Raw genomic sequence first — 26,010 nt, 5'->3', positions numbered from 1 at the left:
ATAACATTCCAGATAATGTCCTCCATTAATTACCACAGAACCTGCTGAGTCACAGGGTGGCAAACACGATGTCAGGACGGTCACGTTTGAACCGGACCCAGTGTGAAACCTCTGGCCAGCTGGAGAGATGGAGCCGAGACTGATTAATGTTCTGTTCTTCTCCATTTCCTGTTGCAATGGGGATAGTGTTGCCTGGCAACTGCCTGCGGCCTTTCTTTGACTGTTTTGGCTCTGTGGCAAATCTGAGGTGGCCCTGCCTTCTCCTGCTGATCTCCAGATGCAGCTTCAGGACCAAACGTCAGAGTCCCTGCAAAATGAACAACAATTATATAAAGATAATGGGAAAGCGACAAGCTTCCTGTCCCCAGTCCAGCAGCAAACAGCAAGCCGCCTTTCCCGGCAAAGCTAAATTGCCTTTATCGATCATGAAATAGCAGCTGCGTCGCTATAACAACGCTGCAGTCAAAACTGTTTTCCCTGCCGGTGACCCAGCCGTGTTTGGAAGTTGAGAATTGCTTAACTCCATTTTGCAGCAGACTGTGATCTATTTTAATGCATGTTGTGTTTACATACAGCGGGCTCTTCCAGCGCTCCACCTGGCCTCTCTGCTGACATGGTAAACACACGCTGCTGTCTCCATGCAGACCAGTTTACACAACAACTACACGTAGTTTGCTGAGTGCACATGTTAGCCGCTCAGCTGGGTCGACTGCGTGGCACAAAATACAAAGGTCTATTTTTGTCCTTACTTGTGATTAAAACGTCTCTCTGGATTTGGGAGGGCGTGAGAAACACTGGAACATATATGGGCTGCATTTTTTTAGGAAACCCAAAAATTTGGAGCTTCATGTATTACAGTTGGGACGTTTCTGTCTTTCTTTCTTCCTTTCCTTATTTACTTGAATAATAGCACAAATTTACTACATTTTTTTACACATGTCTAATCATTGAAATATTTGCCTGTCTGATGGAGATAATTGCAACCAACCTGTTGCTGTCGCTTTCTTTACATAAAATACTTGCTGGAGTGAGGTGTGGGTGAATAATGGAACCGTAATCTCTGTTTAGCACATGTCTGGACGGCTCTTAGTTTCCATGGCAACAGTTTCAGTTTAGTGTTTGATCAGAACTGCAAGGATAAAACAAGGTCGGTCGATATATCTTGAAGAGGTCCACGTGGATGGTGCGCACTTCACCAAAAGCAGCCCTGCTTGTAACCTCGGCAGGCCCTGCCATTGCTAAGCAACAGGCGTGTTTTAGCCATGTGAGGGGTAGTGCTCTGAATGGCAGACAACGGGTCGCACATGTCAGCTCCACAGCGAGGTGTTGCCAGCATCAACAACGTCTGAAATCCGAAGGAGCCTGATGTTTTCTTTCTTGTATCCAGGAGCTATGGCTATGAGAGCGATGATTACTGATCAGCCAGTGAAGATTGCACCTCGGCAGGAAGCCCCATCTAAAAACATGGGGTATGTAACTGTTCAATAAAGCTCCGATCTAATTTAACCCTCCTAAAACTGTCTTGCTGCCTAAATGAGGCGTTAACGCTTGAGGCGATACAAGAAACAACCGTTGTGGTTTTGTTGCCTCCTAGAGTAACAATGAATGAGAGAAAGAGATCGAGGGAGATCTGGGTTTCCCCTGTCTGCATTCATCTGCATCAGCAGGGGAGTTGATGCTTACTGGTTGATTGTTCTGCAAGGGAAACAAGCATTAATCCTCCATTTCTGCGGGGAGAACTGTACACCTGGACAGTGTTTGTGTTTCTGTACCCAAGATTCAAGCATCCCAACCTAATATTTATGCTGTTGGACACACACACACAGCCCGGATATGCTCTGTTTATGTGCTCTTTGGAAGAACGAGGCAGCAGCAGTAAACCAGGAGCTCATATCTGAGCTGGACAAAGTGCAGGTGCCGCTCACAAACGTGCACAATAGGAAGCCCTACTTGTCTCTGCTGAGAGCTCATCACACCAGAGCGCAGAGGTTGAAACACTGACCAGGGCTTACACAATCATTGCTAGGTTTGACTTGTTTTGCCCTCGTATTTTTTAAAATATAAATATATATTCAACTGTCCTTTGCTGCTTGTTGCACACTGAGCCTGAATGAAGAGGTCTCCTCTGCAGCTCTCCAGTCAAACGGCAATGATTGCACTCCAGGGATGTCAGAAGAGCGCATCTGCGTTTTGCAGTGTAGCGCTCTAATGAAGAAGAGGGGAGCGTGCATGGAAGTAACAACATGGACATAGAGGACAGAAGACAAGCATGAAGCCAAGCTACAATTGAACACACAACACACAACTGAAAGAGTGCAGCCACCATGTGAATACACCTAATTGTGAAATGCTAACATGCTAAAAAGGCAGCTGTTCTATTATGACGGGCCAAAATGTAACAGGTACCGGAAGTAGAGAATCCTGAAATGCTGATGAAATAAAAATGAGAAGTGTCACACAAGCCTGAAATAGAAGCACATCAGAGCAAGGGAAAGTGAGTCAGAGATGGCCACAATGTCTCTCAGCTTCTCTGATCCGAGTGTCCCATTGCATGAGCACGGTAGATTACCTTTTTATTTAAACATTGAGGCCAAGGGAAGTAAAACACGAAACTTAGCAAAGGTTTTCCTGCTTGTAGTAAGTTCAACTGTGTATGATGCGTAAGTAAAATGGAATATAAGCTACCAGGTTGGCTTCATAAACCATTTGTGAGTAAGGATCACATCGATTTCTGCTTGAAGTATTTTTAGTTGTATACCAGCACGGTGCGCTAATGCGTGCTTCTTCGATTACATGTCGATACACCTGGCGGCTCCTAAATTTAGTCGCCATTCTCGAATCGCTTGTGGCGGACCGTCTCGATTCCTATCACTGGCTGGTCAGACTATCAGATACCGCAATGAAGTAATTCTGGTCATCTCCATCCTGACCTTTGACCCTTGGAACAACAGCCAAAACCAAAGGGAATATACTGTAATGTTAACTCCTGTAGACAGACAGACAGACAGACAGACAGACAGACAGACAGACAGACAGACAGACAGACAGACAGACGGGTGTGCAGACAGACTCGCCGTCAGCAGCCTTTATATAACTGCTGCCGATGGCAGCCAATGATGAGGAAGTGAGCGAGTCATTGGTGCAGGAGGAGGCATCAATTATTCAGCGGCAGGCTCAACCTCAGGTGCTCTCCCATGTGCCCGTCCAGCCAGCACTGGACACTGGAGACTCAGAGGGCAAAGCGCTCCGAGTGGTGGGGTGGTACTCCTCAGTTTCAGACGCTCCCTGAAACTGAAGCAGCACAGTGTCCTCACTAATGCAAACACATCCCAACAGCATTGGCTCATCCTTTATCTGTCAAATATCAGACGAATAACAGAGAAAACATTCAGAGCTTCCCTTTTTTTCTGCATGATTTCCCACTTCAGCTGTGTCATGCCTGCATATCCCAGGAAACAACGAGTGGGGGGGGGGGGGGGGGGGGTAATCTACAGCACAGTGTGACAGCGGGGTTTTTTTGGGTAGGAGACTATGTTTCTCTCAACACTTTCATTTTTAAGGGTCATTGTGGATGTTTCTTTAGCGTGTCACCTTAGCAGAAGCTTTAGGTTTGCCTGACATCTGTGGGGGGATAATGGCTACCCAAAGTCATCCTACATGCTGCAATCAAAACAGCTATAATTAAGGGACAAAACTGCAGGGATGACAGTGCTTCTGTGAATTCAACAGATTTGTTTAAGTCTTTAGTAATCTTTCAGCTCTGTGTCGAGCTTTAGGGGATTTACGAGACCTCCTGTGCTGCTTACTTAATCACAGCTCCCCGCTCTGTGTGTTTTATAGACATTTTTTTTTTACAGAAAATGCTTCAGTGCTGGGTATGTGGTGCAATTCCATCCTGTTCTATGCAGTCATTATCAAAGAGCCGTGGGCTCTGGGCCAGGACAAATCAAACTGACAGTTGAGAAACATGAAATTTAGAGATAATATCTGCTTCGGTTCCACCCACATTTAGTTTAACATTGAGGCAAAAATAAATCCTTTTCCCAAGTTTATCTATCGAAATAGTCTGTCTGCCCTGAATGTTAGAGTTATTTACATATTCTCTCTCTGGCTCTCTCCCTCTCTCTCTCCAACAAGCTTCCATTCTCTCACTGCTGTGAATGCTGCCAGCTGTTCCAGCATCTGCCTGGATTTCACGTCTTCATCTTCATCATCTTTATCATCACACCCCTCCTCCTCATGCCGCCTCGACTCACTCCGATGAGCTCAGATGACACCAGCACCACTGCACCGGAGACTGCGCGTGAGCAGAAATCCATAATATCCGACTAATGTGCGTTGGAAGTGTTGCTGCTCTGTAAAGAACAGGTCACTTCTGAGTCTGGAGCTACTAAAATGCTGCAATGTTTCTGTATCAGACAGAAACTGTGTATACCTGATTTTAGTATTTTGGGTTTTTAACATTTTCTCCTAAAATATAGGTGCTGTCTGTCTATAACTGATTGTGGATCAGTTAAAAACATGGTCCAACATGTAGAGAACCCCCCAATCCATCCCATTTTCTACTGATTTATCCCAAAATACGGTCACAGGGCAAACACTCACGGACGACAACGTACACACGCAAGGTCAGTGTAAAGTGGCCACTTCGAATTCACCTGTCCCCCCTGCATGTCTGTGGACTGTGGGGGGATGCTGGAGTACCCAAAGAGCCCCTCTCCTCAGGAAAGGTCAATTATTTACACCCCTAGAATCATTATTTTATGAGGTAATCTGTGGATCCTCACAGAGGATGTGTGCGTGTCCTTCAGGTAAAGGTTGTCTCGCTGCAGTTGTCCTCAGCTTTTGCTGTGGGCCAAATGCGACACATCCAAGGACGCAGTCGAACGTTCTTGTTCTCGAGTGTCATCACATCCATAAATGTGCACAGAAAGCAGGTTTCTACTATGAAGGTTCCGATGGAATCCATGGAACCTGCCCTTCTTCCCTCTCTATCATCTCAGAAATCAATGAGTAAATCGGTCGGGGACATACACTCATTCACACTCACTATGTAAGAAAAAGGGCTCGCAGGGGAGTCATGACGGTCTCACCAATAAAAGTGTGACAGCCTAACAAGGGGTTGCTGTTGTCTTTATCGTATTTCGTGGCCCGAAGAACAGTGCAAATCAGATTTAACACACACTAAGGGTCAAAGTAATGAAACAGGAGGGAAAAATAAGAAACAGGGAGAAAATAGTAATTCAAACACCCACTAGAGGGAAAGTTTTCTTCATTTTTAAATTCCTATCCTAGTTTATCCCAGGCACAGAGAAATTAGTCCCCTGGTATCAATGACTCAGAGGGCGAGGGAGCCAAACGGAGCCCCAAGCGACTGCTAATCCTGTCCTTTTTAAACTCGTAAGAGTCAATCTGGGAAAACTGGGGAGGATTTTAGAAGGTAAATTGTCCCAAGACTCACAGCGGGGAGTCCCAAAATGTGTTTTATAGTTGGAGACATTTCATAAGATCCAAATATGCTGTGCTGAAATTTGTCAGTGGCATAAAACAACAGTTAAACCTGAAAAGAAAAATGTTGTCTTGTTTTGCGTGTTTTCAGTCTGATGGTGTATTAGAGAACGCATTTACAACACTCTCTTTGCTGGGAAATCATCTAAATGCCTTGGCAGAATATGAATTGATGGCATACAGTGCACGTTCATCAACACAGTTTTATTCGGGAGCTGCGTGACAACATAAATAACTCGAAACAACTCATAAATCACCATCCTTCCAGGGTGGCTCAGTGCTGAGCTACACTGAGTCCAGGTGCCGCAGTTATTTTGTTGAGAGTTCCCCCTGCTGATGAGACCTGAGATCACACTTACAAGCGTTCATGGAACTGAATCCTCCCATTTGTGTCCAGTGTGTATGTGCGTGCGTGCGTGTGTGCGTACATGTGAGATTAATTTCCTTTCTACGGAGAGAATGGGGAGAGTGTTTGGGGGCGTGAGGGGGTACATGTGAAAGGTGAGGAGGCTGTGAGCTTGGTTGCCAAGGAAACCATTGTATTGGCTTCCCCTGTGATTGGTGCTGCTGGTATGAGCATGTCTCTGCTATTTCTGTCATTATTCAACACCTCAGACACGAGCGAAGTCACAGGACACAAACACACACACACACACACACACACACACACACACACACAGCACAACGCAGTCTTTTATGCTCCCTTTAATCTTTATTGAGCATCTCAGATTTTTCGGTGTAAGAAAGTCTTCCTTTCCGTTTTCACATTTGAGAGCAGAGTGAATGCCTGAGGCATCACGCAGGTCATATGAGCCGCTGCAGCATCAGCACCTGACTGTGGAAACCGCTTCAAAACTCCACACAGGCAACAAGACGCCAGACAAATCAGCTTTGTGTTGCTTAACCTTTGTCGGCCTGAGCAATCGCAAATTACCCGGATCGATGAATGAGCACATGTTCACGGTGGCCACCGATTCATCGGTTGTGAAGAAGCAGTGATGCATTAACTAATCAGGTTCGGTGGAGTTGTATGGATTCCTGAGGAAATACTCCGCACGAAAGTGAGATGTCACAGACTGTTGACGTCTGCTCCATTCATGTGAATCCCGAGGGAGGCATAAACCATTTTTAGAACAGCAACTGAGATAAAAAGACCTAAAAATAAACGCTGCTGAATGGATAACAAACCCAGGTAATTACACCTGATTTAAACAGCAGCAACAGGCGTCCAGCGTGTAAACAGAGTAATAGTCATATATTAAGGGCAATTGTGTATTTGCTTTTCACATTCCTGAATGCTTTCAGTTCAAGTCTTCCGGAGGGTCCAATCATTGCTGAAAGTTCGATCTCTGTGTCTCACATTGCTTTAGTGTTGAATCACAGCTTCAGCTGTCACATTTGTCGTCCATTCATAATCTTCTGTATCAATAAAAGCTTCATTATCATCTCCATCATCTTTCATTATCAGTTTGTAACATAATACTCATGCTATAATAGTAACAACAACAATAATACAACAACAATGGCAATACTACGATAAACAAACAATAGAAAGGCAGTTCGAATTACTGAGAGGAAACGGTTTTAACATTTGTTCGGTTTTAATAACAGGTGATTTTCCGAGCTCCTGAGCTCCTGAGCTTCGGAGGTTGCTTGTGAGGTAAATTCGGGCGTCATCAGGTGGCAGTGAAATATTGACATATGATTAAGACATAGGGGCCCCTGGATGGAGCCCTGAGGCACAATAAAAGTGATAGGCGGTAGACTACGATATCTATCGATACACTATTGACATATCTATCTATATATAAGATATAATCTATATATACATAAAATCTGAGCTGTATAGGGAGATTGCAGCCTGAGACATTAATGTAGTTTTTAAAATATCCTTTTCATGCACTGAATCATTACTATTCTTACTCATTTCCTGTTTTGTTTTTTTATCCCTCTTCTACTAATTGTAGTATATTCATTGATCCAACGCTTCTGACTGCGAACACACTCCTCGCTCCTGGAAATAGCTCAGTGACACATATGTTGCGTAGTGTTTGTAAATGTTAATCGCAGCTCATTAGCAACAACCACTGGGATTCTTTCCCTCTCCGCAAGTCAATATTTAGCCTCATGAGAGGGCTTTCGCCAGCCCAGGGAAATCTTGAACAAAGGAGACAGAGTATTTACAGGGGAAAAAGCTCCTTCTTTTCCTCCTAATCATCGCTTACTTTATGGTTTCACGTTATCACCGCCTGGTGTGAGTTGATATGACCTTCAGATTACAGTGTGCCAGGAAGCAGAGGCGTCCCCTCGGCACTAAGACCCAGTGGAGGCTGCCATCCCACACGCTGCCTGCCTGTCTGCTCTGCATGGCTCTGCAATCGCCCTGAGTGCATGCTGGAGACTATGCATATAGAATGGTGTGTGTGTGTCTGTGTGTGTTTGTGTGTGTGTGCATGTGTGTGTGTCACTGTGCGCGTGCGCATGTGTGAGTTTCCTGTGACTGCGCTCAAGAACGGGGGCATCAGTTTTATGAACAGGCAGGTCTGGGTGGGAGGGTATGATGAGATGAAGGGGGACAGGTGAGGAGGAGACACAGGCTCTCTCTCTCTCGCTCTCTCTCGCTCGCTCCATGACGTGGTGTGTGTCGGTGTGTGAGGGAGCAAAACAGGTCGGCTCTCCTTCAGAACACTCTGAAACCAAACAGGAGGAATCATCCATCTCCACCCAGAGGTATGGCATAGAAACATCACGTCTCCACGTGTGTGTGAGTGTGTGTGTGTGTGTGTGTGTGTGTGTGTGTGTGTGTGTGTGTGTCTGTGTGTGTGTGTAAGTGTGTTCATATGTGTGTATATGTTGATATATGTTGTTCCTGCGCATCAGTGCAGGACTGGAGGAGATGGACAAGTCCTGTCAAACTCCTGGTTCTCACCTACTTCGGGCTGCCGCAGAGTCAAAATCTTTGTGCTGAAAGGAAGACTTGGACAACAGGCTGGATTTCCCTTCACCGGGACATTTTTTAAGCCGAAGCCAATCGTTGTTTTGGACATACATTACATGACTTTATTAATGATTCACATTATCTGCGGCGTACGAGTAAGTCTATTTTTCGTACTTATTTTGTTTCAAATTGCAACTTAAAAGTTCCATTTTGTGTTGTTTGAGTGCTGTGAGACTAGACAATGTCCCACTGGGGCGGGGGGGGGGGGGGGGGCGGGGGGGGGGGGGGGGGGGCTTCTGTTGTTCTGTACCAATGCAAAGGCTTCAAATTTGATAGATGTGAGGACAACAAAGTGACCCTGAACCATGAAGAGCAACCACACAATCACTGATGATTAGACTCTGCAGAGCGGACGCACGGATGGCCCCTCGTGTCCCAGCTGATTTGTGGCCCATTGCTTGTTTTATTGGGCTGAAGGTGACTGTAACCCTTTGACCTAATTAGCAGAGGCCACCTACTTGAGCCGGTGTCTGTCAGGTGATTGTCGTGGTGCCTCGTAGCCGTGAGTCCTGTCACACTTGTGAAATGGAAAACTTACGCATGCTGGCGTGCAGCATATGGAAATGTACCAAAGGCTCCTTGCTTGTTTTACGGGCTGTGGAGTGTGTGGGGTTGAGCCCAGGTGAGGTTATGACAGTAAACACAGCATGGGGCCTCCACTAGTCACAAACACCAGCTGAAGGTACCCAGTTACATTTAATAAAAGTTCAACTTTCATGTTGCTGCATGTTTCATAGAGTTTGTACTGTGGCTCTAAAAAGGGATCTTGTTCACTTTAAATGTATTCACTCATCCAGAGACTCTGTTAAAGGGGGACATATGGTCCACTCTGTGCTTTTAGCTTCTCCCAGAGGCCCGACTGCCCTGAAAACACACACATCTGAGGATGCAGATGTAGAAACTGGCCCTAGCAACAAGTTTGTGCAGATTGAAGGCTTCAAAGAAATAACATCATGTTGTCACAAAAGGTGTTCTTTTATGTATCTTTTTGGTTTGCCATGGTTTTTTCTCTCTCTCACTTTCAGATCTCTGCAACACTTGGAGGATCCCTTCTGAAATGATCTGTTGAATTTTACGATCAAGAGGGAGGTCACCTCAACCACTTCTGGCTGCCAGGGTGGATATCGCCTCCCACACTTCTCGGTGACACCCTAAGATAGGGGAGGATGGGTGATGGTCCTGTAATATTCAGAAGACTCTCCTCTCCATATTCCATGGAGCCTGCTATCACACCAAGCCCCTGCTGGAACAAATCTCTCTCCAGTCTCTCCCCTTTTCCGGCCTTGCTGCACCTGAATGTCTCCAATGTGACTTTACCCATCACGGGCACCCAAGGCGGGGTTGATCTGACCCAGTCTTTGGCTCTGTGTGCTATGCTAATCATGGACGCCCTGGCGGTGGTTGGGAACTTAGCCGTTATAATTGTCATCACCAAAACGCCGCAGCTGCGCAAGTTTGCCTTCGTGTTCCACCTGTGTCTGGTGGACCTGCTGGCGGCGCTGGTGCTGATGCCCCTGGGGATGCTGTCAGACCAGATCCTGGTGAACGAGGTGCTGTGTCGAAGCTACCTCTGCCTGAGTGTGTGTCTGGTGAGTGCCGCCATTCTAACCATATGTGCCATCAATGTTGAGCGCTACTATTACATCGTCCACCCCATGCGTCATGAGGTGAAGATGACTGTGGGGGTGGTGGTGATGGTATTAGTGGGAATATGGATAAAAGCCGTCGTCATGTCACTGCTGCCTCTCCTCGGGTGGCTGCTCCAGGGGAACCAGGGCCTGGGACCTGTTTCGCTCCTCCTCCCGGGTCAGAGACAATGCTCCCTTCACTGGACCGGAGGCAGGACCACGCGGCTGATTTTCATGGTCTTCTTCACATTTATTTACTTTCTGTGTCCCATGCTGATCATCCTGGTGGTCTACTGCAACATGTTCAAGGTGGCCCGAGTGGCAGCCATGCAGCACGGCCCCCTCTCCACTTGGATGGACTCCCAACGTCAACGTTCCGAGTCGATCAGCAGCCGTTCGACGGTGGCCGCCAGCCTCGGTGGCTCCGGGGTCTGCACTACCCCTCACAGGACCTTCAGCGGTGGCAAGGCTGCGGTGGTCCTCGTGGCAGTGGGAGGCCAGTTCTTTTGCTGCTGGCTGCCGTATTTTTCCTTCCATCTCTACTCCGCCGCGGTGGCTACCTCTCCAGGGTTGCTGAACCAACTGGAGAATGTGGTCACGTGGATTGGCTATTTCTGCTTCACCTCCAACCCCTTCTTCTACGGCTGCCTTAACCGGCAGATTCGCGAGGAACTCGGCCGCCACCTGGCCCGCTTCTTCAAACGGGCCGGGGCCACCGAAGCGGAGCAGCTGCCCAGCCAAGAGGCCTCAATTCAGGAGAACTTCATGCAGTTCCTCCAGGGCACTGGGTGCAATCTGGAGCCTTGCAACTCTTACAGCAGAGCCAGCCAAGAGGAGCCAGAGACTGGGGGTATTCAGGAATCAGCTGTTCAGCAGAACATGCCAGCTGACTTCCACATCCCAGGGCAGATCCTGGAGGAAACCTCAGAATTCAAACAGTGGCAACAGCCAAACAATGAGCTACATGTTTTGGAGAACTGCTCCAACGACAACGTCGCATCTAAGCTGAACATCTAGTGATCGCGCAAAGACGGTCACTTAAAAATTAATCTCTGTACAGTAGCTTTAATATCCATACAGCTGTTTCTGGGGGGCATCAGCTGGTCGACTCTGAACCCTCGCTGTGTTCATCATGAGTTCGTAGAGACAGATCATGCATACACTACTGGAAACAGTTTAAAAAACTGCAGATGAAGCCATAAAAGTGACCTTTCATTTCACGGGAGATATTCTCTATATATTTAAATACAGATGACATCCACAAGGTTGCAACTATATCAGAAAGTATTAAAGTACAAGAGATGGCAGTCGTGACGTCCATGAATGGCTGGTGCTTTAAGTGAACAGCTGTTGTTTTATTGAAGAGCGGATCAAACCCTCATGTTTCACATTTATTTAGAGATCAGTTCATTCCTAACGCGGTGTGATGCTGATGGAGGAGGTAAAGATCCTTATTACATCTGCCTGTTTGTTTCAGGCTGCACTTGTTGCCTATTTAGGGGCAATTATATTTTTTCAAAGTAAATTGCCTTCCATTGGAAACAGTTGTGTTGAGAAGGGGTGTTTCACAGTCGGTGCTGCTGCTGGTATTTCCAATAAGCAAGCTGACACACTGGTGTATTTTTAACCTTTTTTTTTTTTTTCCAGGAACCTTATTATCACGTTCATCTGTTCTTAATCTTGTGATCGTCATCTCTCAAAGTAAATCCTCTCACACTGCCGAACTTGTGATTTCACGCTCCTCTGCTCAAACATTCTGTGCTGTTTTCTTTTATGCGACACCGACGGTGTGAACAAATCTGCATCGCCTTCACTGACTTACTGACAGGTGGGGGAGTGGCAGGCGGTGGCGGACATATTGTAGGTCCCCTTCTACCCTGAGATGTCTGCTGTGCTATTTACAGGTAAACACGGGAGGAGTGTGAGCGTGCTTGTGTTTGTGCTTTAAACAGCTGGGATTGTTGTGGCTACACACACGGCACACAGGTGAGTCGGTGCTTACACTCGGCTCACTTCTGGGCTCATTCGACAACAAAAAGGAAGGCCTGCTGCAGGTGATCTCAGGTGGAAAACAAACACATTTGCACAGGCTCAGGCTTCTGAGTGACCGTTTTTGATACTTTTCCTCACCGTCTTTGTCTACTGCCTCGCCCCAGAATGCCGGCAGGATTCTGAGACAGCACAAGGCGCACAGGGAGGGATCATATTTTGCTGGGGGTCAGAATGAATAAAAAGGCTTCTTTGTCCGGGGCCACATGATGGTTCTCATTTTCCCGGGATATGACTGTGTTGCTGTCTGTTCCTCAGATGTGGTCGAATTGTTGTATAAAAAGTTTCTGCAGAAATGTGACATTAAATTTTGGCGCTGTCAGATTTTGATTCTACTCCGATTCTAAACAGAATATTTGTTTATTAAAAACACCTTATTTATAATTACCAATATATGCAATGTCATAATAACATGGAGCTGCCTTGATTGACACCAGCACAACAGAATCAGGGGTCATTCGTCGATATCTCTCCCCACCAAGCTTAATTGATCATTTTGAAGGTGTCAGAGCACAGTATTGGACTTTCGCAGCACTACGCATGCCTTTAAATTGAGCATACATCAATGCACAATTCAATCAGCTGGTTTTCGGTAACCGTGGCAGCGAAATTGCCCTGACCAATCTGATTAAACGCTTTAAGTTCTATTTTTGCAACCATCTGCTGATCAAGGACAGAGAGAAATAAGCTGTTCCGAAAGCCAGTGGAGCACAATATTCACAACTCCACAGTCAACCGTTTTAGTAAATTGTAAATAATTGCGGCACTCAGTGCGTTTCTTCTTGGTTCTCTCTCATTTTTTGTATATGAAAGCCTGCAGCATTCTTTGTCATTAGGTTTTCCCTCCATGTTGCTATTTCCCCATATATCAGTTCACTTGAAATTATTAAAAATGCAGCAAGACGATGTGTGGATGTTGTCATTGTCATCTAATTACCAGCCACTTGTCAGCCACTCTACAAGAACAGTCCTGTTTCTGTCTCTTGTATGTTGTCAAACACTTTCATTCTTCATGATGTTTGTGGCAACGTTTTATTTTTATTTTTTTTAAATCTAGTCCATATAATTGCATAAAAGACAGGAAACTTGGATATAGTTGATACAGAAGATTAGAGACAAACTCTTTGGTTAATTGCTTGATTTATATATGAAACCCTTACCTTTAAGTATCAGAAACCACCCTAAAACTACCGATTATATGTCATATATAATGCATATGTACAAAATTACACATTTGACCCAGAGCAGCCAACTCCCATTCTGTGTTTTTCTAATTTCCCTTCTCCTGTGCTGCTCCCCGCTGGACACAGTGACTCACAGCTTTAATGTTGAACTGTGGAGGACACCTCCTGTAGCAACACAGGCACGGTTCAAGCCGTTCGACCTTTGAAACAGGCTAGCACACACCCACTGGAAGTACTCCAGGACTGATGTCACCTTTGCAGCATGGTAGGAAGCCACATGGCTGTAGGTGCTGGAGCAAAAACACACGTATCATTATGAAATTGTGACATTAACATCATAATTATACAATTAAGAGATTCTATTTTATGAGTCTGTTTATAAATTGTAAATGAAAAATAATTTAAATTTGTAATAAAAATAAGAATTTACCGATCAAAGAAAGATGTTGATGATTGTAATGTCAGCAATAGATTACTTTTCACTATTTATAATACAGAAAGAAACTTTTACTACAGCTATTTTTTGTGAAACGTCTATAAGAAAGTGGGCCTAACATTGGTTTTAGAACATATATAGAATTATTCCGTTTATTACTATTATTATTATTATTATCATTATTATTATTATTATTACTATTATTATTATTATTATTATTATTATTAGTAGTAGTAGTAGTAGTAGTAGTAGTAGTAGTAGTAGTAGTAGCGTTGTATTATGAGATACTGTGCTTGAAGGTATGATTCGAATTCTAGACTTTCAAATGGAGTGAGTAATCTTATATTGTGCCACAATTACCTTATCTCATCCCCAGTCGAATGTGACGATTATAAAACTTTGTCACGTAAGCAGAGATTGAAATTCACGCCTGCAGTTCTAAAGACAATCCACCGGGGGCGCTCTGACACAACACATGACTCTCGGGTAACAGTCCGGCAGCTCAAATAAGTGGAAGGTCCCAACAAAGGTTTTGATTCTGCCTCAAAAATATTTCCGAATCTATTTAAAACCCCCTCATTGATGTATTGTTCGATTTATAATCCTCGGTTAGGAGAATTCATATGTTTGATCGCCCAGAAATACGCCCTGCCTACATTTCCCAGCAGCCCTTTCGCCGCTATTCAATTTAATTTGCAGCTGGATCAGCTGGATGAGCGCGCGACTGCGCAGCAGCAACAGTTGTTCCCGTCGTTGCGAAAATCCGGAGTATTTTATTGCAGTCGTATAAACAGGATATTGGCATATTTCAAACAAGTTTTTACTTTACGTAGCTTCGCTGTTATTCTACTTTTATTGACGTTCGGTCGCGGGTGCGTCTCTAAAGTACACACGGTTGGACATTTTATGTTAGAACACCTCGTGGATTTTTACCACCGGGCAGTAGAGAAGTGAGCGGACTGTGTGACACCTCTGTGCGCGTTTGCTCCACACTTGGACGGTCGAGTCTTCGGTGCCAACGCCTTTTCTTCTCTCTCTCTCCGCTTCTGCTCGACGGGGAAACTTTAAACCGCCCCGGGGGCTGTTGGACGGTCGTTCCGTCAACTCATGCACCGCTGAGCCCGGAGTTCGACAGTCGAGAGTCCAGAGAGCCGACATGGGCTGCACGATCAGCGCGGAGGACAAAGCTGCGGTGGAAAGGAGTAAAATGATTGATAAGAATCTGCGGGAAGACCGAGACAAAGCTTCCAGAGAAGTCAAGCTGCTTCTGCTCGGTAAGCTTTCAACTGGGTTTTCTGATATCTCGTCAACGGGTGAAATCATTTCGGGTGGTTACTCGAGTTCGGGTAGCTTTTATTTTCCACTTTCCAATTCCGTCCTTACGGCCTGTCCGATATTTACCCCCCACCCCCCTTCTCTTCCTGTTGCCGTAATCCAGCTGTGGTTCGTCATTTGTCCTCTGACTCAGTGGAGGCGAACCAGATGTTGGTGGTGGGGGGGGCAATAACCCAAGTCCCTTAAATAAACCAAAACAGTGCAAATGTCCACAGGAGACTAATTCTGCCGCGTGTTGACACTTGTCACACAAGTCGCTGCGTCTGTGTTTGACTTCAGCGTCTGCAAACATGGGAGCCGCCGGGAGGCGTGCGGGCCAACAATGTCAAGGTGCCATCATCAGGAAGATGGAGGACATGTGTGGCCCTGCGCGTGCCACATGGGCTGCATGTTCTTGTGCTCCACTGAGAGGAGCGTAACAAACTTTAGGATAGTAAGAGGAGGACATTGGTGTGGCATTTTAGTTTTTCCACTTTCATTTCGCCCCAACGACACCGTTAAAGTGGGTTGGGATAAAAGAAGATTGTAGCTCCGCTCAGAAGGATTTGGACGGGCGGTTAGGCGTTGGCGGGTGATTGACTCAGTGAGCTGATAGTGCTGATGTGTGGACTTTTGCAGCTGGACCTCCGCGTTAGCATCATTGTTATCCAAAAATGATGCAAACCAGCGGAAAGGTCCGGGAACAGGAGGGTCGGGTCAAGCTACTAGAGTCCTGGAAGTAGCTAAAGTAGTCAAAGACGGAGGCAGCGCTCGTGATGTGACTGCTGACTGGAGGTTTCTGCTCACATTTGGGTTTGAAAACAATCGCACCCAACTCGGGAGTTCCGGAGAACAGAGAAGTGGAAAAGTCAGTTCAGTCATCCGAGCTCAAGCTCACAGCAGTTGCCAGAGACGGAGCTGAATCAAAGAGGGAAGTTCAGCTGCATGGGTTTTTTTTAAATGTGATTTATCGGAAAAAAAATAACTTTTGACTTTTTTAGGCAAAATGGCAGCATCTCCACCTAGCAGGTCCTAGCCAACCAGTAAAAGTTGCTTTCCCCACATGAGACAGGGAAACAAATTGATCAGTATTAACATCTATTGATCAGCTAAGGGATTTTTTTTTAATTCTTCTTCTTCTTTTATCGCTTGTCATTGGAGTTAATGGACTGAAACTGTTTTGTTCACTTTTGTCACTTTAAAATGAAGTAATATCAGGGACTTCCAGTTTCACTCAACATTTCAACACTCTGGGCGACTGATGTCTCAGACACACACTCAGGAACTCCGACACACACTCAGCAACTCCGACACACGCTCAGCAACTCCGACACGGTGGGTGTGGCCCGCACGGATGTGTGGGGGATTAACTCTGTCCCAGCACGGCAGAGTGGGACGTTTTAATGCTCTCTTTATTATTTAGCTTTATTATAAATCACTTTGATAATAGGAAACTCCAGCTGGTCATTGTTTCTATTTGAAGCGGGGGGGCTTTTGAGTGTTTCCTACAGCTTTTCCCGCCACCATTATGGTCTTGTGATGATCTCACACATTCTGCCAGTAAACGATGCGTTTTTTTCCTTCCTTGATAATTTCCTAAGAGAAGCTAAAAGAACCCCTGAGTAAGATTATCTGATAATGTGTGAGCATGAGATATTGTTTGCTGCTGCAGTTGAGGGCTTGAACCGAGAAACGTTTCCTCTGTTTTTAAAACAGTGAACAAGAGTTATCGTGACGGCACATTTGAAATTTAAGAAATCCCACATAAGGAAGGAGGAAAAGCTAATATGGAGTGGAGAATTTGAATGCTGAAAACGCGCTGCTGGGCTCACAGCCCCCTTAAAGTACACAGATGATGTGGAAAACACCTCCAACGTCTGCAACACAAGCTGAAGATGGACACGCTGGGGCTTCATCCTCCCCAGGTTTTAATTCCAGCTGTTGCATGTAGCGTTGCCGACAGACAGCAGTGGTGTGAAAAGAGGTTTGGATGCTAGCGCTTCTGTCCCCACGGTTCAGGATTAAATGATTTAGCTGTGTTAAAGTCATACTTAATGGTCCTCTGTCCACCCTCTGTGGCAGCAGTGGTATCCTAAATGCAGCAGGGTTCAAATAATCAATCTACAACTCCAATAATCCCAAGTGAAAAGAGAATTTCAGACATTTTTTTAAAATGCTGCATTGACCTCAGTGCCTGTTTGAAGCACCTTTGGCAGCAGTCACATCCTCCTCTTGGGTTTGATGACACAAGCTCTGCTCTGTCTACTGTCCTCCGAACATGATACTCAAAACATAGATCAGTCTTGCTTCCATCAGACCAGAGAATCCTGCTTCTCAGTCTGAAAAATGGGGGGAAAAAACGAGCCTGCCAAGAAAATGGAAGGACCCCCAGAGTTAAAGGTGGAAAGATCAAGAGCCAAGAGTTTAACTGCGTAGATTAATCGAGTTTCACTCATTTGGCGTCTCATCTGAATTTGGTCCTTGCCCCAGTTTACAGTCAGATAACTGACCAGATGATGTCGTCCTCTTCAACATTAGGTGGTGATATGCGTCTGTTCGCCCCCTTTCCTGTCGACCCCATCACGTGACATCACGTGCCAACCAGAAAAGCGCAACTTTGTTTTGAAGATACGTACATCTCCATTACAGTTATGCGACTTTCTCCATTGCTCCGAGGAGACACCAAGGGCCGGTTTACATGCACGATATGTTCAAGCTGTGCATGTAAACGTACTGACGGTTGAGCCCTGTTGCCTTCAGGTGCTGGTTTTTGGTCTTTTGGTTTTGGTTTTTAGCTCTGAAGGCCTGAGACGTGACAGTCACCCACCGTCAAACACATCCGCTTACGTCAAGCCTCTGAGTTTCAGAGCTGTCCACACGAACAGACATTTTTAGGTGCACTTGGTTGTCCCCGTCTCTTCTGTAGCGTGATCCCGTGTAATCTGACAAATCTCAATTTGCAGCATGTCACCAGAGTAAATGTGAGCACCGAGTAATCGATTTAATGGCTGATTCGGCTGCTGTTATCAAATCAGTCTGTGAAATCGAATAATCGCTACATTTGTGCTAACGGTCTTCCTGAAGCCTCTCCATTAGCATTTTCCTTCACGTCCAAGCCCAGGATGTTGATTATGACATGTGTGATTTTATTGTTGAGGGTCTCTCCTGAGCGGAGGTAAAATCCGGCAGCCTCACAGAGTCTAACCCTTTTTTTTTTTTTTTTAACATTATCTTGTATTTCTTCATGCGATGAATTTGTCAGATGTGAGAGGAACAAAACTTCCTGCCGTTTCACGGAGGCGGTTGATTTCTATCAGTTTCCACTGTCTTCTTGAGCACATTTGTGTGTCGGAGACACTAAATGCAGAGGGGCCTTTTGCAGACGCAAATATTGTCGTGGATGCTGGCTCAGTTAGCCGATACAGGCATAGACTATCTTACAGCAGAGCACTAAAATTCTCACTGAATGGAAACCATCATTTTAAGTGCTGACCACAGAGCTCGGTGTGGGTGGGTGGGAGTTTCCCAGGCAGCGTTTCTTCATTGCTTGCTCCAACGAAATTCCCCCCAATGCCGGAGAGCCGAAGCGCCACAGCCAATGAAAACATCCTCCAGTTGCGCCACAAAGAAGGTTCTTCTTTCCTTTTCAAAGTGAATTTTGACAGTGACTCCCAAAGAAACAGACAAAAATCCCCGTCCAGAGTCAATTTGTATCAGAAGGCCACAGTTGACTGACCAATAAAGGAAAAAAATAATCTGAGAGACGGTACGAGAAGTGAGGAAAGGCAGCACAATTGTCCCCGCCCGCCCTGCTTGGTCTGGGTGAGTGGGTGTTCATGTGTGTCGCCTGTGAATTTGTGGATTTGTTTTCTTGTTGACAGCCATCTGAACGGAGCCTCTGATACAGTGCGTCCTCTTTTCATCCATCTGTCCTGAGAATATCGGCTCATCTCCTCGTCCACCGCTCCACCCTTTTCGGATCCGAAATTTCAGATCGGTAAATTCCGGATGCATGTGGCACCTACAGTAACCTTTCCTGCGTGCTCATGCTTGAATCCTCGTTTGCCTTGAATAAGAAAGGCTGACTCTGGAGTGATTCAGCAGGCACCTGAGGACCATATGACTGTCTCACCACAACAGAATATCCCATTCATTGCCCAGGAGCAGCCTGATGGTGCCGACTTCAAACTAAGACTAATCTTAGAGCCGCAGCACTGTCAACGCGTTTTTATCCTGAATTTATGAGCTAAAAACCAGGACAGATCGATTTGACATGTTTTTAATTAATTATGTAATTAGTTTGAGTCATAAAGAAGCAAACTGGGACCAGGCAGGTTTAAGATGTGAAATCTAGTTGGGTTTTTCCAGCTATGTTGGTTGACCTCTGATCTCCAATTGTTTATTTAGGCATTTATCTTGAGGAGACAGTTTCATTCTTTAGAGGGAATCAGATATGTGGTTTGTCGCACGGAGCAAAGAAGATCAGAGGATCATGAATCTCTTGATTTTCCATCCCCTTTTTTAGGTCAGATTTGTCGTTTCTTCCTGTTTCCAGTCTTTGTGCCAAGCGCGTCCCCATCCTTAAATAAATAAAGCAGTTTTTTAACCCACAATGGTGAGAATCTGCAGCCTATTTCCTTAAAATGTTAATCCCAGTTTTACAATAATTAGAACTGGATGGTTAATAAAGGGAGTCAGACACAAGCAGTTCCTGAAACGGTCAAAAATTTGGAGGCCATAAAAAGAGCAATTTCTCTGTCCAATAAAGCATCATTTGTCTGTCATGGATGCTCGAGTTAAAACTGAGAAAAGGGCAGACTCCTCCACTCTCATATAATGTAAAGCTTGGGGTTGGACCTGCTATATTTTTGGTGTCATATTTCAGCCAGACTCATTGATGTGGTCTTTTTATAGCTCCTCTCAGACACAGGGAGCAGCATGATATCTGGGTTTGTCTCTGCTGGAAGAGCGTCGGCTCAGCCACAAGCACGACCATCATTTCCTGCCTGCTGATTGGCTGAAGAAATCTTGTGAAATCCCTTTTTCCCCCGTCCACATGACAATGGTCCTCTTGTGGAGGCTGAGTGAGACTTTGATATCAGCCAAGTTCGTCATCAGCTCATATTTTGTCACTTTGCAGAGAGGCACCGCGGCTCATTGTTTCCCATCATCCTCTCTGCTGCTGAGCTTCTGTCCTGTTCCAGTTTGCAGCAAATACATTGTTTAATTACCACAGATGTCTGGTTTGGTATCGAGCTTTTTCTGTCGATTAATCTCAAAGTGTCCTCTAGACTCAATTGTCCCCCTTTTGAGCAGGTCACACGTTCCACTTAGCTTCTTCTTTGGTGCAAAATAAATGTGTCTCATTGTAGGAACAGTGATTAAAAATGGTCAGATTAGCTTTGATTAGCTGTGATTAATGGCTGCTCTGATGGATTGCTTGAAACTGTGATAATTGATACTAAACTGTAATTTATATCTCCATTTTCAGGAGCTGGAGAATCTGGGAAAAGCACAATTGTAAAGCAGATGAAGTAAGTAAGAGCTGCCGACAGACTTAATAATGTGACTGTTCATATCGTTGTGTGGGAAAGCTGTAGCTCCATTTTAAGGAGGAAAAGAAAGGCAAAAAAAAAGTGATGGCGCAGCCTCATTACAGTGCCATCAGGCACAGGAGGAAGGACTCCTTTGTGTAACTTGTTAAACAATGGCCTCAGAATCCAGTCACTGCCTGGCAGGAACTGAATAGACTCCCCTGGTTCCCACATTAGGCACACTTCATGCTCGCTGAAGCTCAAACCCAGCACTAATGACAGAGCTGTAGGGTTTGTTTTTTTAATATTTGTGATGTCTCCTGCAAAGGTCTGTCTTTGTGCTGTTCTTTGGGGCCCTAAAAAGCCTTTTTGCTTGTTTCTCAGAATCATCCATGAAGACGGCTACTCAGAAGAGGAGTGTAAACAGTACAAGTTGGTGGTGTACAGCAACACCATCCAGTCTATCATGGCCATCATCAGGGCGATGGGGCGGTTAAAGATCGAGTTTGGGGACTCTGCGCGGGCGGTCAGTTAAACTTGCCTCAGCTGGCGTATAAAGGACCCCTCGAACAGCTACTGAAGTTGCTGCTTTTGTCCAGGATGATGCCCGTCAGCTGTTCGCCCTGGCCAGCTCGGCGGAGGAGGGAGTGATGTCAGCAGAGCTGGGCAGCGTGATCCGGAGGCTGTGGGCCGACAGCGGCGTTCAGGCGTGCTTCGATCGATCGCGGGAGTATCAGCTCAACGACTCAGCTGCGTAGTGAGGACCCGCGCTCTGCAGACACACGCACAAGAACACTCACAGCCACAGAATAAACGCAAAAACAACCAAAGTTCCATGAAAGTTGGTCGGGAGTTTCTGTTCCAATTTCAATTTAAACGGAAATGAAACTTCCCTCAGAGGTTTCTGTGCATTTTAAAATTGCACCACTCTCTTCAGCCACTTTTTTTTTTTTGACATACAGATTTAGTTTTCCTCATTTCGAACACTTGGATGAGTTTTCCTGCTTCGTTTCTGCAGCGTTTCCACATTTGCAGCAGAGACGGGGCAGGACGCGTCTTGTTCCCCACAGTCTTGTGTCAGCTTGTTGCACACTCAGCTGCATTCTTGAGGAAACTGGCAACACGATGGAGAAACTGACGCTGGTTTCTTTTCAGTCGACAAAATAGTCTTTTTCTCCCCTCAGCTCTGTTTAGCTCGGACCAAAATGTAAAACAAGACAGTCGGAGCTAAATATAGCCGGCTGTTGTGTTACCGATCGAATGCAAGAAAAAAAAAGGATCAAGGATTTCTGTCACCATGGTATTTATATCACACTCGCCCCGAAAGAGAGAAGCCCAGTGTGAAGGACATTTTCTTTGTTGTGAAAACAGCCGAGCTGTCGTGGCTCCCCACTAAGAGACAAGAGGAACCAGTGGAGTTAGTCTGTTTTTGCTCAACCCACAAGGAGCCAGTGTTTATCAAGCAGCAAAAAAAATGAGCCCATATTTAGTATCATTCTTAGTGTACAGAGGAAGTCCTCCCCTTCATCACGCAAGTGTCCAAAAACACTGTATTCCTTCACATTGTTATTGTTTCTATTAATAATCTTGCAGGCTGTGAAGTTTTATTTTTATCCAAAACAGAGGTAAAAAGTCACACAAATGTCTTTACACACACGTTTGGTGTCTCTTAGCTACCTGAACGACTTGGACAGAATCTGTCAGCCGGACTACGTCCCGACCCAGCAGGACGTGCTGCGTACACGTGTGAAGACGACCGGCATCGTGGAAACTCACTTCACCTTCAAGGACCTCTACTTCAAGTGAGTGTGGCTGTAACTCCTCCCACTGAGGCCACCATGTGGTCCGTTTGTGCTTCGACAACCTGTCGCACCCTCTTAAATAATAAAACATCTCACCTGGCATCATCTACACCAAAAAAGCAATGTAAAAACACCCTCCCAATAACTGAATATTGTGTTTTATTTTGCGCCCAATGTTGAGTGTTGCACCGTATTGATTTGGCCTGGTGTGACAAAGCTCCTCTGAGGCTGATTTTTAAACCACTTTCATAAGTCACAAATCCCCCTGACCGGCTCTCATCCTAATGTGGCCCAGGTTGGATGCAGTAAATGTAATTGGGTTGTCACGTTGTTTTGCCAGGCTCACGTAGTTCTAAATATTGATGAAGCAATAAGCGTAATGGCCTCTTTGTAGTGCCATAAAAACAAGGAGAGGAAGAGGCACAAGCAGGAATTACACAACGGCAGCTGTTGCAGCAGGCGTAGTTTCACTTCTGGGCTGATTTGTCAGCTCAGCTCGGACATGCGTCACATAAATGCGTGTTGTAGGTGTATTCTCATGTATTAATGAGGGCATTTGCTTTAACATTCGCTCGCTTTGTGGTGCACGTCTGTGTGTTTGTGTGTTCGCAGGATGTTTGATGTGGGGGGTCAAAGGTCAGAGAGGAAGAAGTGGATCCACTGTTTTGAGGGGGTGACGAGCATCATCTTCTGTGTGGCCCTCAGCGACTATGACCTCGTCTTGGCTGAGGATGAGGAGATGGTAATGTAAACACACTGAGGAATGTGCGTCCTTATCTACTTGGTGATCCAAACTCACTAGTGTCTCATCTTTTATACCTTAAAACATTTTCGCTCTTGTAACCTTATTTAATTCGTTCCTCTTGGTGGATTAATTTGGCACGATCGGATCAAAACCCTTTTTCTACTTGTGTCATGACGTTATTACACTTCCCCATATATGTCCCATGTCCTTAGTCTCTGTTTTATTGGCATTTAAAAAAAACGATCAAAGAAGTAAGAGCGCCTGACATCAACGTATGAAGAAATAAGAGTCAGGTACATTGAAGATACATTGAAGAGTCACGAACATAAACCTATGTTAATGATGCTACACGGAGGACTCGGGTGCACAAGCAATATTAAAACTACCTCGAAAACTACATGGAGACGTGTCTTCAAAGAGTTATCTAAAACGCATTAAAGTTGAGGCTCTTCTGACAACCTACAAAAAAAACAACCCTACAACAGAAAGACTGTTTGGCCTCATTTGCCTTTGATCCTCACAGCACTGAGCCCACATGATTCCTCCTCTGAGGAGATAAAACTAATAATATTATGGACAATTCCTCTTCGTTATATTTCAGTAACAGCTTTCCGTGTGAGATCGACCCAGCGTCACAAGGCCACTGTCAGTGCTCGTTAGACCGCTGCAGGGTTTCGTTAGAGGTGGTTCAGGCCAGCAGAGGCTCTTGGTTCAGTAATCCCAAAACCAGAACAAACAGCACCAGACAGAAAATCCAATCACGATTCTGCCGTTTTGGGAATGTTGACGCCTTCTGTCTTCTTCAGAACCGGATGCACGAGAGCATGAAGCTCTTTGACTCCATTTGCAACAACAAGTGGTTCATTCAAACCTCCATCATCCTCTTCCTCAACAAGAAGGATCTGTTTGAGGAGAAGATCAGCAAGAGCCCGCTCACCATCTGCTACCCAGAATACACCGGTGAGACTAATCCCTGCACCTTTTATTTCACCTTAAATCCACCAGATTACAGAGAAAAATCATTATTATCCACAGACGTCTGCCTTCATGGTCGTTATGGGGCGGGGGGGCAGAAAAAAGATGTTTCTGTTCAGATTAAACAAATCCTGAGCCTAAGAACAAAATCCATGTTAACAGAAGCTTGTTTCTGCTCTTTCCTGCTCCAGGTGGGCAGACATACGAGGAGGCGGCAGAATACATCCACTGTCAGTTTCAAGACCTGAATAAACGGAAGGCCATTAAGGAGATCTACACCCACTTCACTTGTGCCACGGACACCAAGAACGTGCAGTTTGTGTTTGACGCCGTCACCGACATCATTATCAAGAACAACCTGAGTGAGATCGGGCTGTACTGAAGCATTCAGGCCGCTCAGGTGAGCTGAAGATCCCGACAGTAAAGGTTTTTGGTGCCAGACATCCTTCTTACGCTAGGCAAAGTGGTCTGCACCCGATGACAGCTCCCACAGGCTGCTACAATAGCTGCTTACATGTTTGCTCTGCATCTGTATGTATTCATACCTGCTTGCTTTTGTCTCCAGGAGAATCAGGACTTCTGGACTGCTGCATCGCCTCCACGGAGGACAAATCGAAAAGTATGCGTTGTACTGAGCTGGTGGTCTCGCAGGGTGCCGAAAATAACCTCCACCGTTTGAGGACTTGAGACCATGATCACTTTTAAAGTATATGGGAATCAATGGATGCATAATAAGCAAGAGTTCTGGGCTGTCCTGTAATATTTAAGAGCTTTACATCACCCGGGCTGGCAGGTAAAACCCTCAGATCAACACGTTCTGTTCGTCACACGTTCAAGGACCAAAACAAAAATCATAAAATCCAGCACTGCGTTTCACTCTTTCATTTCTGATGTAAATTATGATCACTTTTTTTGTGTTGAATCTTCTATTAGCGTAAATTTGTACCACGTTGACTACACTTAGTTGATGGTATTTGTTATTTTATTTCACAGTTAAGTTGCGGCTGTAGTTTTCCATGTTGGTTTTGTGTGACTGTCACAGAATGTCTGCACAGACAACACTGTGTGTGTATCTGTGGGTGTGTGTGTGTGTGTTTTGGTGTGTGTGAGCCGGTCAGGTGTATATAACAATCTTTGGATCTGGGATTAGATGGAGTGTAATGTGCTCAATGCTGCGGCTGTCTGCATAGCTTTTTTAATTATTCCTAGATAAAAGTGTATTGAACAATATTTTTGTACATGAGATTAATCTCTGAGAATCATGTGAAAAAAATGCTTGATTTCTTTATTTTCATTGAAAAAAACTGAACATGATTAGTGTTATTCACTCCTCTGGAAATTAATTCAGATTCCCCCCATTTTCAGGATTTTTTAATTCTGTGGATCATAGTGGGGGGAAAAATAAAACCATTAAGCATAAAGTATGAAATAGTTGCCATGTAGCCGGAGGCTTTATGTGTACATTTTTGCTGTAGTCATCAGATCATTTTCTGACGTCTTCTGTAACGTGAGTCATTTCCTGTTCTCTTTCCTTGTCTCCTGGTGTTTCTGCAGTTGTATCACCAGTTCACTGTAACATCATTAAATGATGGCACAAAGTTGTTTTTCCATTCTTCTCTTTTCAAAGCTCAGGCCAACATCCTGTTTTACACCGCACAGATCTCTTAGTCAAACGTGTGCTGGAGGCGGTCGGACACGTATTTGTGGAGACACAATAGAAATGCTTGAGCCGGGGGCTTTGTTTGGCTTTATTGGTTGCAGACATCCCTGCCCCGCTACAAAGGTTGTGTGTTGTTATTTTATTATTCCTGATCCTTGAGAACAGGATATCAACCAG

General features: G+C 45.2%; 2 protein-coding genes across 3 annotated transcripts; both read left to right on the top strand.

Moving 5' to 3' along the window:
* Positions 1–7,891: 7,891 nt before the first annotated feature.
* gpr61 (G protein-coupled receptor 61) lies at positions 7,892–13,089 on the top strand. 2 transcript variants are annotated; one of them, XR_003887983.1, is made up of 4 exons: positions 7,892–8,238; positions 8,389–8,601; positions 9,532–11,962; positions 12,039–13,089. XR_003887983.1 is itself a non-coding variant. In XM_011621952.2 (3 exons), exon 3 carries the CDS (start codon positions 9,673–9,675, stop codon positions 11,149–11,151), a length of 1,479 nt encoding a protein of 492 aa, XP_011620254.1. In that variant the 5' UTR covers positions 7,892–8,238; positions 8,389–8,601; positions 9,532–9,672; the 3' UTR covers positions 11,152–13,089. The 2 variants fall into 2 exon arrangements, 1 of the variants encoding a protein (XP_011620254.1); XM_011621952.2 differs by having other exon boundaries at positions 9,532–13,089.
* Positions 13,090–14,516: 1,427 nt separating this feature from the next.
* Positions 14,517–25,771, top strand: gnai3 (guanine nucleotide binding protein (G protein), alpha inhibiting activity polypeptide 3). The gene is made up of 9 exons (XM_003963107.3): positions 14,517–15,077; positions 20,609–20,651; positions 21,036–21,177; positions 21,251–21,408; positions 22,325–22,453; positions 23,066–23,195; positions 24,005–24,158; positions 24,365–24,573; positions 24,739–25,771. The coding sequence occupies exons 1-8, from the start codon at positions 14,960–14,962 to the stop codon at positions 24,553–24,555; spliced, it is 1,065 nt and encodes a 354-aa protein (XP_003963156.1). The 5' UTR covers positions 14,517–14,959; the 3' UTR covers positions 24,556–24,573; positions 24,739–25,771.
* The last annotated feature ends 239 nt before the right edge of the window (positions 25,772–26,010 follow it).

Source organism: Takifugu rubripes, chromosome 3 (assembly GCF_901000725.2).
Source record: "Takifugu rubripes chromosome 3, fTakRub1.2, whole genome shotgun sequence".
NCBI classification, from domain to species: Eukaryota; Metazoa; Chordata; class Actinopteri; order Tetraodontiformes; family Tetraodontidae; genus Takifugu; species Takifugu rubripes.
This window is presented reverse-complemented; position numbering and strand designations above follow the sequence as displayed.